General features: G+C 38.8%; 2 protein-coding genes across 2 annotated transcripts; one reads left to right on the top strand and one right to left on the bottom strand.

Annotated features, from left to right (window-relative positions):
* The first annotated feature begins 1565 nt into the window (after nucleotides 1–1565).
* LOC104440849 (hypothetical protein) lies at nucleotides 1566–1988 on the top strand. The gene has a single exon (XM_010053831.2). The coding sequence runs from the start codon at nucleotides 1566–1568 to the stop codon at nucleotides 1986–1988; it is 423 nt and encodes a 140-aa protein (XP_010052133.1).
* Nucleotides 1989–7286: 5298 nt separating this feature from the next.
* Nucleotides 7287–11836, bottom strand: LOC104440848. The gene is made up of 2 exons (XM_010053830.3): nucleotides 11475–11836; nucleotides 7287–9734 (listed from the first exon to the last, which is right to left on the bottom strand). Exon 2 carries the CDS (start codon nucleotides 9709–9711, stop codon nucleotides 7516–7518), a length of 2196 nt encoding a protein of 731 aa, XP_010052132.1. The 5' UTR covers nucleotides 9712–9734; nucleotides 11475–11836; the 3' UTR covers nucleotides 7287–7515.
* Between the last annotated feature and the right edge of the window lie 1141 nt (nucleotides 11837–12977).

The following is a 12977-nucleotide window of genomic DNA, read 5'->3' as shown; positions in this document are numbered from 1 at the left end:
TTTGTTAACCGAGAAACCGCTGGAGATTACCCTTCGAAGATCACACGACCCTCCAGTGCCCAATGGCACCTTTGGGCCTCGCTGCAAATGGTTTATTCATATATTAATCATTGTACTATCTTTATTGGTGAAATTACTTCAGTTTTCAACTTAATATCTTATATATACCATTAGTCAAGTACTACTCGTGAGATAAAATATGACAAATGAACTTGTATATTTAAGTTTAATTATAATCAAATCAAATCTGTAGTGTAGACGTAATATTTCTAATACCCTCGATTTCTTGATAATTATGAGATAATAAGAAGTGTACACGAATGTGCATAGTTATAAATTGAGAAATTTTGACAAATTTATATGACTCAAATGGATATAATCTAATATGGAATATTTTCTAAATTAGCATTTGATGGAAAATCGAAGAAATTTCATCTTTTAATTTGGTCTTATGTGTTTCGAATGACTTTTATTTTTTACTTTTCGTATTTTTAAAATCTTGCGGCTACCTCAATTTGACTTTTTTTGAGCTGAAAAGACTTGAAACTTTTACGCTATACATATGTTGATACACAAGTTTTCAGAGTAATTTTTCTCTAAACATTTTAAAATGTGAATAATACTATAATTTTTAGGGACAAAACCAAAAAGGTACTTTTTGCTTTTATGAAAATTAAAAAATGAACACTCCTCAACCATAAGTTCAGAGGTGGCGATGGAATTGTATTTTTTGATCGTATTTTCATATTGTATCGAATTACTATTAGAGGTTGTACATTCATGAAACAACTTCAAGATAAGACACATTCTGAATGTGATAACATGCACTTTGTCCAGTGCAAGAATAAATGATAATGAAAGCCAATGAATTTGTTAGCATTTATACCATGCATTCCACAATTCATTACCGTTAAGCACAAGAAGCCACAATTAAAGCCATATCTAAATTTTTGCCTGAAAAATTGTAAATATACAGTCATATACTCTTTTCTGTATACATTTCACATCTATCACCGTTAATTTGGATAGTCGGTCAAATTTTCAATTTGCAACTACCAAATCAATGGTGCTGAAGATAGGTTATGTATGAAAGAAACTGTACGAATTATGTATCGTATACAAATCCAAGTTTTGCTTAGGTCAATTGAATAACCAAACGAGCTATAAAGCCAAAGCAGCCGTGAGCCGTAAGAAAAGGGGGAGCTGTTTTATTTAGGCAGCCGACTAAGAGAGAGAAAGGAACGCAAAGAAAAGAAAACCCGGCACTCAAGAACTTGTAGAGAGAGAAATCAAGAAAAGGAAGAAGATACATGGGACCACACTCAATCCCCCTCTTACAATAATCATACTTTGACAAAACATCACAAACAATCACAAAGTGTGCTCACTACGGTTCAGATTCTCCAAATTCTTTCACCTTCCTCTATCTCTCTCCACCATTACCACCACCACCACCTATAAATCCCTTCCCATTCCGACCCTTCACCACTAATCCATCCTCTCAAACCCCACCTCTGTACCTTGTTCATATCAGCACACTTCCCATCTCTCGCTCCTCAATCTTTATGGATTTCGAATTTCAAGAATCCGACATAGTTTTCACCTATCAAGATCAAGCAACGACGGATCAGAGCAGCAACGAGGACGAGCATGACTACTACAGTTTTTGCAATACATTGGTGGTGCCGATTCGTGATGATTCGTGGGCTCATGGCAAGTCAAACAAGAAGAAGGCCAAGAAAAAAATGACAAACTCATCGCCGGTCGATATCCCGGAAACTTTCATCCGGTCCCCCGAATCGGACTATGCGTACGAGGAGGGGGATGACGAAGGGGAGGTCGTGCCACCGCACTTGATCGTCAGGCGGCGCGTGGCCACGAGGATGGCGTCCTCAGTATGCTTTAGCCATGGGAGGATGCTCAAGGGGAGATATTTGAGCGAAGTGCGGAATTCAATTCTTAGAATGACAGGCTTTTTGGAATCATGAGAAGGTTTCTTTTAGAGAATTCATCATTTTTACCCTAGCACACAAAAAAAATGGCAAAAAAGGGGAAGGAAAATGTCAAAAAAAAAAAGTGACGATGTCCTTTTCTTTATTTCATCTCCATTTTCTTGATGTCTTCTGAGTTTCATTTTCAGAATTTCATTCAGTGTAACGGAATGAAGAACTTTGGATTCAAAATCGGAAAAGTGTAAATGTGGGTTCTGGCGCAATTCATTTTTCTTCCTTAAAATTCATGTACAGACAGCTTGTTGCATTGATGTTGGGTTTCATGTATATAGTCCGAAATCCCTACCTGACCATTATTGTAGGTCTTTGGAGAAGGAAAAAAAAAAAGGGTATAGCAGGTCTTGGGGGATATTTAGTTTAAATTAGAAGTCATTAATATATGTATGCAAATAATAGTAGAAGAATACAAAATTGTAACCAAAAAAAAAAAAAAAAGTCTGTCATGTCCTTTCGTATATCAAATATTGTAATGAATTATCCTCGTAATTACAAAAAGTCCAAATCTTGAATTATTATAAATTAAATATACGACTATTATTGTTGTGAAGTATTGGTATAATAACCACCGAATTTAATATTGAGGGTTTTCTATTAATAAAAGAAATAATGGATGATTCTGGGTTGCTACCTGTCCGTGGTTTGGAAGATTGCTCTATTCATCTAAGCAGAGTTGATTGAATCGAGGAATATGAATAATCTGTACATGAACCGGTATGATCATGTCTTTTAATCTTATCCAATGGAAGATGTAGATTGGGCTCTTTTTAGTGCAAAAAATAATGGGTAATGTGGCACGTGTTATTTAAAAATTATGAAAAGAAAGAATTCTTTCGACTGGTACATTATCATCAATGTTAAAAAACCATAGTTAGTAGAAGCATTCATTTTCATGAGGTTGTTGATAAGCATAGCGAGGAAAGTAAGTAAAAGACGACAAGACTCTTGCACGCTTCGGGTCATGATTGCCTAGGGCTTTACTTCGTTGTCTTTTGTTCATGCCCGGATTTGGATGCATGAGATTGTCACTTTCATGTTGAAGAAGAACAAAACTAGGCATCACAATCACATGTTTCATGTTGTCATGATCAAGCAATAGAGGATACATTTAACATTTTCAGAATTTTTCTAGTAACTAGTTGGTTGATGAAAATGATCTTCTGAAATTGTTTTAAGACTTTGGGGCGTTTGAACGACGGAAAATTATTCAATTGACAGAAAGCATAATCTATCAACTAAAAACAATAAGTTTAGGTTATAGGAAAATAACTTCTCCTTCCAAGAAGAAAGATAGCATTATACTTGATTTTTTTTTTTATAATTTTCGATAAGTCTCGTATGTTTTTTTCCAGAAATATTGTCTATCATCCCTTGAATACTTCACCTATGCTCACGTTCTTCTACTTTTTCCCAAAAACATAACCATATATGATATTTTACAAATACTTTTTCACAATTTATTTCCTTTTTTTTTTTTTTTGCAATTCTTGTTATTTCGATGGATTACATGATAAACAAAGAATATATTTTTGGATTATAGTTTGTTGGTCCTTACATATCATTTCTAACGATGCAAGCAGCCTTATGTAGATTCGCTTATTATCAAATATTATATAATCGAATTTTTTAGCATAATTTCATTACCGATATACTCTGGAAAATGATTTACTTTTTCTGAAAATGAATTTCCTAAAAACACTTTTCAGGACGAAAATTTTCTGTGAAATAAACATACTTTAGAAAAGACGAGTTCCTTCAATTGCTTGCATTAATGAACAACTATCGATTAGTCGCTACCTATTTCAGATCAAAGATTAAAACAAATTCTACAAAAATAAGAAGGGACAAATTACCAGTCAATAATCTCTCTCTCTCTCCCTCATTTTCACACCAACGTACTGTTTGAGTGCATGTCAAATACACAGATAATTAAAAATAAAATTAATTTTAATTACAAAATAATTTTCAAATAACTCGTATCTTAGCCATATCTTTGACTTTTTACGTGGTATTTTTAGGTTTCTTGAGGCAGATGGATTGAGTCCCCGCATCAAGCGCAGATCAATGGTCGGCACGGCGTGAAAAGCGCGAGGCCACGTGCGGACGCACGGCTTCCACCTAATGATGACCCGCCTCGCCGTGTGCAACGCGTTACAAAGCTCGTCCGAGAAGGGACCGGATAGCGTCAAGCTCGTGCAACCGGCATACGCGGACAGCATCGCGGCCAGAAAATTCTTGCAGCACCATATTTTATCAGCAACCCCCGAAATAAAATAAGATTTTACGCGTTCTACATTGGAATCTAGGGTTTCAGGCTGTCGGATTTTCATTGGTTAACTTCTATTTTGGGACAGAGTGCGTGTGTTTTATCTGTTTCTCTATTATAATAACCGAGTTGCAGATGAGGAAACAGCAAGGAGAAATTGACATGCGAGAGTCAAGAAGAAGAGAGAAGAAAGTCAAACTGGTTTTTATTAATTTATCTATTTTGTGTGTGGGTGTCTTGAACTTCATGACCCAATCAACTCCAAAGACTTTGAGAGAAATAGAATATAGTGAGTTTTGAAGCAAGTGACTGGTCGTTGGGATGCAAATGGATTGGCATGACGAACGCTAATTCTTTTGGAGACTTGTCGATTTCAATTTGGTTGGTAAAACATTGGGAAATGAAATAGTTGATCAAGATAAGATGGGTTGAAAATTGCTAGGAGGAGAAATTTTTTTACATCAACACCTTAAGCTCACCCAGATCATAATAATAATAGTAACCTTAGAAATGGACTCCGTCGTCTTTTCCCGCCTTTCACCGAACTGCCAAGAAAACAATACTGGATTATCATTTTGAGCAAACTAATTACCTTGAAAATTTTCATTTTCATTGTCTTCTGCTTACTCAATTACTAGTCTAGTTTTTAATGAAATTATTAAAACTTCTAGTGTTTGAGATCCCTTGACCCAATATGGCAATTGAAATGACACTTATTGTACAATATCAAACTGTAGACTATATATGAACGTGATCAGTGATGCTTTATCGACAATCGAGTAAGTCAAAACGTCTAAAAATGAAATTGTTCAAATATTTTTAGTTTTGTGTTTTTAGAGAAATAACTCAAATTTTTCTAGATAGAGAAGAGGGCTACTAAAAGAAAGGGAGGACATCTCGATCAATCATATAATCATAGCGTCGTGAAAAGAAATGTTCACCTTTCAAATAAATTGTATCTGATGATGAATCCAAAAACTCATGATAAAAAATAAACACTTGAGAAGATGGAAAATTGGGAGTGTAGAAACTAAACATGCCCAAGCAATGAAGCGTTGACCCATCCATCACCAATAAATAAACTATTCCCTTGCAATGGTTTCTTCGGAATCGTTCTTCCACGTGGCTTAATGTTCTGTGGTTTTCATACAATTAGTTTTCTCCTGAATCGCTTGCTTTATTCTTTGAAATTAGGGTTCCACATAGGGTCGAGGTTGCTATCACGAGAGTGATGAGCAATCATTTCATGCACTCGAAAATAATGATGATCCGGTTTTGAGAGAGAGAGACGTGATGGTAAGAGTTGCCTCCAGTTTGCGCTGCTAAATACAATTGGCCTAAGACCTTGTCCTTTAGTTTTGATTGCATGGGTTAAGCAAGCTCACGTGCTTCGAGATGATATGTACACCAGTCATATTCAAAAAGCTAACTTATGGAATATACAACTGAAAAAGTTATGTTAAGATATAGTAAAATTAGGAAGAATTACTAAAAAAAGTTTAAAATTTATTATAATTATGTCAATTCAGTAATAAATTTTTTTTGTCAATTGAGTCCTAAATTTTTTGTGTTTATGCTAATTCGGTCATTCGAGCAATTTTGGCCGAAAATGGCTAATATAAACATTGGTTGCTTAGCATCTTCCATGACAATTGATATTGACATGAATAATTTTTAATAATATTTTAATATATTTTTCAATTTTTTTGTTTTTTTATTTTTCTGCTTTTATCCCCTTTCCTTCTCCCTCTCGCTGATCGCTGGATCAATGATCAGTTAGAGGTGAGGGTCGATGAGGTTGGCCTTGCCACCAACCACTCGTGACAGTGAGTACTCAAAAGATGAGTGTACTTGAGTACCTAGGGCGTTCGATGCCCCTGAGCTTCAAATATGGAACAACGCCACCTTCGACGATGGAGAATTCGAAGATTCCACCGCTGTCGCCGTTAAGAACTCTTGGTCTTCCGTCGATCCCGTCTTCATAAAAGTCTATGAATCGCTTGAGTCAGATGATTTTACGAAGAAAACCGGAGTCGCAAGAGCGCCAATTTCAAGTTTATTTCGTAACTTAAATCTTTTTTATGTGGGCGGCACATCAAAATTGGATTTACATCTTTTAGTCAATAGATTTCATATCGTAGAATCCGATGCATTGATTTTTTGTTTACATTGTTTTAGAGATTGTGGGATATTATTTGATATTGTAGTTTAATTTTTTAGTAGCTGGAAAATTAGATTAGATTAGACTAGACATTAGATAATATTTTTAGATTTTTCTAATTTACATCTCCAAGTATTTGTTTCCTATAGCTTGAATTTCTCTCTTTAGGTTTTTAGTTATAAGTATTGCTTCTCATTTCATATAGAAATGACTTATCCTTCTACCTTATAAAACATTGAGAGATTATTTCCGTTGCACTTCTGCGCGTGCGCCCTTCGGGCGTGTGTTCAGATGAGCATCTGAAAGGTGTGGAAACATTGAAAGGTTTGGCTCATCAACGAGCGTCTCAACAGGCAATAAAACAGCGGCCGGATGCGATGAATATCCGATCCAAGGCTTTTCACCTAGGGAGACAATCCGAACGGGGTGACAAAGTGGCACCAGGAGGGAATCAAGCCCATGGCCAACTGTTTGACAAACCTGCCCTAGAAGTTAGGAACATCGGACATCAACCCTACTTCAGGGAGATTTTCATGATGATCATGACGAGTACAGAGTTCACAGAGGCTATGGCAGCCGCTTGTTATGGAGGTCGTGATACATGCTATAGACATAATGGTCATCATGGGTGAGATTGACGTGGAGATTACAAGCAAGATTATGACCATCAATGAGCAAGAGAGTAAATTTCATCGTGACCTTCCAAGTTTTAATATGTATTTCTAGGCATAGATTAGTAGAACCCTGCCTAGATATACGATGCCGTTAACCAAACGGTACAGACCCCGTCTGTGAAGAAATAAAACAAGTCCCATGCAACCATAAGAGAGTAGTCTAGCAGTACGCTAAGGAGAGAAAAAGAAAAGCAGTACATAACGACTAAAGCCCGAGTTTTACATGGATCAAGCCCAGAAATTACACTACTGGAAAGAAGACCTTGCATCATAGTCATACAACAGCGACCTTTTCAAGTGTCTGACTAAGGATCAATACAAGTTTAGAGAGACTGCTACGCAAGCACAGACTTACACGATACTGAAAATAGTAGATTAGGCGTAATATCAAATGTAAGGACAAGTTCAGTACCTCTCCGGATCATCATGTTGCTCACTACCGTCTGGACTTCTCATGATGCCTGCGTGAGAGAGCAAAACCCACACGTGAGTCACAAACTCACCCCCTGTGGAGAGGTACTTAGCGTGAGCCCCCACATCTGTTGAAGGAGCCACATACAACATCATTTCTGCCCAGAAGTCGGCCAAGATCGTCCAAATATGCTCATCATCTGTTGCTTCAATCGAAAGTTGCCTTCTCAGCCAAGCGCCTTGACCCACAATTGTTTCGACGTATTGTTCATTGCCAAGGTCCTTCAGCTTTTGAATCCTCTTATCCATCGACATTGAGCTTCCCTCAAATAGTTCCCTAGCTTCTTTCACAACATGACCGAATATGTATTCAGACCTGTAAGGGTGATTGGGTAGTAGTCTTGGGGCAAAAGCAACCAAATAAGCAAGATATTTCGATAGCGTAGTTGCTATATGGAAGTTCTCCCTTTGTCCTTGCGAAACGAAAGAAGGTACTGCCCCCCGTCGTTCATGCTCGTAGATACTGGTCGCTATGTGCCAGACCATTATAACATGAGTACTCGACTCGAGATTGCATGCCCATGAGAGCTGATCAAACACGTTGTTGCGTCTCAAAGAAGCTCTCCCATTCTCCAAGTTGCGGGTGCCATTGTTCATTAGAGACCGCGCAATTGCCTTCATTACCTCTTTGGACAATTTGGTGGGAGCAATTTCCTGCTGACCATCCCTTACCTGATCAAAATAAGCCGCGGTAAAGCTATTATATATCAACTTTGGTGGACGATAGCTACATTTTTCCAGAAGTGAGAATTGCCGAAGTTGTCCTCCCCATGGTTTCCGGAGCTTAATTCCACACATTATCTCGATAACCTTCTCTGCGATTCTGTTTCTTTGGCACCACTCATTTCGAACGTATATACATATATATAATACCTTGGCCCATTCTGAGAAAACCCTGATGCCAAATTGGACAATCTCGATACCAAGCATCGCGATCATCATTAAAAAGGTTACCAAAGCTTCATCAGTAAACCATGTGCTTTCATTTTGAGATTTTTGGTAAGTTGATATTATAGTCAGAAAGAAAGTAAGCAAAATGGCTAGTTGCAGTACTTCCACTATTATATGATGGGGACTGGGAGTAACCGAGAAGTTGGTGTAGAATAGATCGAAAAGAAATGCAAGTTCTACCTCAATTACTCTGAAAACTCGCTGGTAACCATTCGCTTCAGAATGTAGGCTATGATGAATCAGGGACCATAACTTGTCGTGAGCTTCTTGGGGCAATGAGTAGCCGGCGAATCTCAGACGGATAAGCTTGAAGAGCGAAAAAGAGAGGCAAAGATCCTTGAGTTTGCCATCTGGGTCTCCGTCTCTCGCGCTTAAAAGCCTCCCGCTGCAATTCCAAACCTTTTCAACGGTGATAACATCATCCGTGTCACCTAATGATATTCGATACTCTGGTGCTTTTCCCTCAAAAAACAGCGGCCGTCGCCTCCAATATGCTGGTAAGAACCACAAGCGGTCCTTTGTCTCTTGTGTCTCCCTCACGAAGTACTTGTAACCTCGCAGAGAAGATGGATCAACTTGGTTTGAATCGCTCTTTTGGTGCTCGGTTTTCATGTAGTCGGCTAACAAAATACAGTTCTTCTGCATCACATCCTTGCTTGCTGACATCAAAGCTCGGACTCTATAGTCGATTTTCGTGGACACCAAAAATATAAGATTATATGAGATCTGCATTATCTTCGATGTGGGCCTGTAGATACTAATGACCCGCCCTATCATAAAACATTTACCAAGCATCTCGATATTAAATGACCTCCATCGTTCGACATCCTCAAGGCTGTGTACCGTGTAGGAATCAGCGCTTCCAAGAACCATCACCAAGAAAACTGCCCCCAGGGGAAATAACTGACTGCAAAACGTAGCATTTTGGATGAGGCCCAGAGTGTATGCGACCGCAGTGAATGAAATGGTATAGGCTGCGAACCCAAACATTATGAATGCTCGGTTTGTGCAACATCGCCTGAACGCCCCAAAGACCCCCAAAAAGGTTAGAGAGCAAGCTAGGAGGACCAGCAGCGCCTCGATGGTTATAAGCCTGTGCGGGTGACTGTCCTGCGTATGCTCCGAGCGAAGTGTGCAGAAAGGCTCTGCCGGCGCCAGGTTGGGCGCTGGCATTGACATTTTGATCGAGGCTAGAGAATCACCTGTTGTGAAAGGAAAAGGAAAAGATTGTTAGAAGATCATAAAGGCACCAGGATGGAGTCTATTAACAAAAACGAAGAAGCTAAAGTCCTTCACAGCGGGATGAAATGGAAGCAATAACAGAGTCCAGTTTTACTTTTTGACTCTTAAAGAGAAAGGACTTGAGTTTTGATTGAGAAGAAGTAAACAAACAAGTGCAGTAGCAGTAGTAATAATAAATTAATAATAACAACAATTTATTTACTATTATGCAAAATAAAGAGGGCCTCCTACTTTTGAAAAAAACACAATTCTTGTTTTCTTCCTCAAATATCCTCAATTAGTTATTTTATAAGTACTCTGTCAATAAAAATTCTCTCTGTCCATACTATTCTTACTTCTTCTTTTTTCAACTTCATGTATTTTGTTCAAATTATGTGAATTTATGGTCTTCATGAGAATCCGTTGTATTCATTCCATGTTGTCACGACCTAAATTTCGGATGCACCATCTAGGGTTTAGGCTAATGGACTATTAAGTCTAAAGTTAGCTCGGCTCTCCCAAGTCCATACCAATTTGCGATTTAGATTTAAATATTTAGCATGCAAAAGGGAATCCCCACGAATCAATTTACGATAGGTAGATTAAACATTTAAGTAAAATAATTCTCCAATTATTTTACTTCTTTGAGTATGGGAACTTGATTACACTAGACTTTTATAATGCATTTTCGGTACTTTTTCTTTTTATTTCAAAAAAATGTTTTGTAAGCAGTTTGAAGTAATTTTAATTAACTTCCTAACTCATGATCATACGGGTGCGCAAACCATCAATTTAACACTCAAATAAAACAATAAACAAATTACAGGACTTACCTCATAATAACGAAAGCATGTTATATTAGAATTCATATCAACTAATTAACACGCAATCACTTAATCTTTTTCAAAATTTTCTTTTAATTAAATGAAGCGTAGAAATTACATGCAATGCAATGCGATGACGTACAAAATGACACGCAACATGCAACCTAACATGCAAACTATATATCACGCGATAATTATTATATGACCTAATCCTGGGCAGTATCTAACTAAATGGGTTTGGCAACAATTTCATCAAATGACATGCACGTGCATATGATTTTTTTTTCATTTTCTTATTAAACATATATTTTATCCTAATATGCAATGACGTGCAAAGAATGTCACAATCCTAATTTTTAATTTTTTTCTTTTTTTCTTTTATGAAATTTGAAATTAAAATTGCCAAATAATTAAATGTGCAATTCAAATTTTAAAAAACTAAATGCATTTTTTTTTTTTGGATTTTTTTTTTCAAATTCGAAATAAAATCCTTATTCTAAATATGCAAGATAACTCTAAAACAAGAAATATTCTAAAATGAATCTAATCTATCTCAGATTTTATTTTTTTTTTTTTTTTCACAAAAACAAAATCAACTCAAACCACAAGTAAATCAAAACAAGATAAGATTGATATCTAAAAATTAACGAACCATATCTAGATCGAGTTTGTCAATTTTAAATAAATCACGAATCGAATCTCAAACGTGAGATTTTTTTAGATGATTGCGAGTCAGATTTCAAGCACGAAAATTAGACCATCAATCCCTAATTTGAAAGGCTATTTCATGTTGGGAAATCTCAATCTTACGTTAAGAAATAATTCTACTAAAAAAAAAATAAAGTAAAATAAAATAAGATAAAAATTAAATAAAATAAAGTAAATACAAAAAATTACCTAATTTGATTTTTCTTTTTTTCTTCCAAACGAGGCTAGACAGCTCGTGGTGGTTCGCCGGGGGTGATGGGTCGCCAAGGGGTTGGTGCACTGCAGGCGTCGGGTCGCTGGTCGGAGCGGCACGGGTGGAGCAGCAGGCAGCTTCGCTCGGAGGAGGTGATGGGTCGCCAAGGGGTTGGTGCACTGCAGGCGTCGGGTTGCTGGTCGGAGCGGCACGGGTGGAGCAGCAGGCAGCTTCCCTCGGAGGAGGCTCGGAGCGGATCTGCTGGGCGTCGGAGCAGATCTGCTGGGCGTCGGACGAGCAGGGGGGGGGGTGAACTGCAGGCAGAGCTCGGCGGCTGTGGCAGCGTCGGTTCGCGGCTGAGGAGCCGCGTCGGGCTGTGGCAGAGGATCAGTTCTCTGGCAGAGGGTGGAGCAGCTCGACTCGGGCTCGGGCAGAGGGAAGCTCAGCGATCGCGCGGTGGACGATCGGCACGGAGACGCGACGGAGGTGCGGCGCTGGGCTGGGCAGATCGCGGACAGAGCAGGGGCGTTGCTCGGGCGGCGGTGGCTCGGCAGCAGGGGAGCTCAGCGACCGGTCCTGGCGTCGCGATCTGCAGCAGTGGTGGGCGTCGGGTCGCAGCAGGCGGAGCGGGTTGCAGGCAAAGGTGAGCGCGACGGTGGCTGGCGGAGCTTCGGGCTGGTGTCGGCGCAACGGCGTCAGGCGTCGCAGCTGCTGGCGTCGGGTCACGCGGCGCTGCTGGCGTCGAGTCGGAGCAGAGGCCGGCGGAGCTCAGGCGGAGGGAAGCACGTGCGAGCGACGGCAGCAGCGGGTCGCGGGTCGTCGGGTGGAGCGGCGAGGCGGAGGCGGAGGCGGAGGCGTCCGGCGGGCAGAAGGCAGCAGGCTTCCCGGGGAAGAAGAAGAGGGATCTTTCCTTTTTTATCAATTCTCTCTCTCCCTCTGTCTTCCTCGCGTCTCTCTTCTTTCAGTCCCTCTTTTTGAATATTTTTTTTTTTCTCCTCTCTTCTGCCGACCTCTTTCTCTCTTCCTCTTTTTGAATTGTTTTTTCTCGAGAAGAACCCGCGAAAAGAAAACTTTTCTTTTCTCTTTATATTGTGTTTTTCTTTTTTTTTAACCTAGAGCGAAAAGAACCCCGTCTTTTCACCGTACACGGCTCCTTTTATAGACAAAAAAAGAAGAAGAAGTGATCTTCGTAAAATATCTTATCTATTTTTCAATATACACGAAAATTACCTATAATCTCCCTATCACCAAAATCCTTTTATTTTCCTCCTCTCTTGAATATTCTCCATTGATTCTATCGCCTATTGCTAAAGATAAAATTACAATGCGATTTTCTTAAATTCTAAAAATCCACCATAATATCATATCAAATCTTTATTTCTCATAAGATAATTATAAAACGAGCTTTGACTAATTTACTCCTTTCGTGAGTTTAGTCTAACTCGTCTAATTAAAGTTCATAATTATAAATTTGAACCCATTTATTACCAGTCCAATGT

This window comes from Eucalyptus grandis, chromosome 4 (assembly GCF_016545825.1).
Source record: "Eucalyptus grandis isolate ANBG69807.140 chromosome 4, ASM1654582v1, whole genome shotgun sequence".
NCBI classification, from domain to species: Eukaryota; Viridiplantae; Streptophyta; class Magnoliopsida; order Myrtales; family Myrtaceae; genus Eucalyptus; species Eucalyptus grandis.
This window is presented reverse-complemented; position numbering and strand designations above follow the sequence as displayed.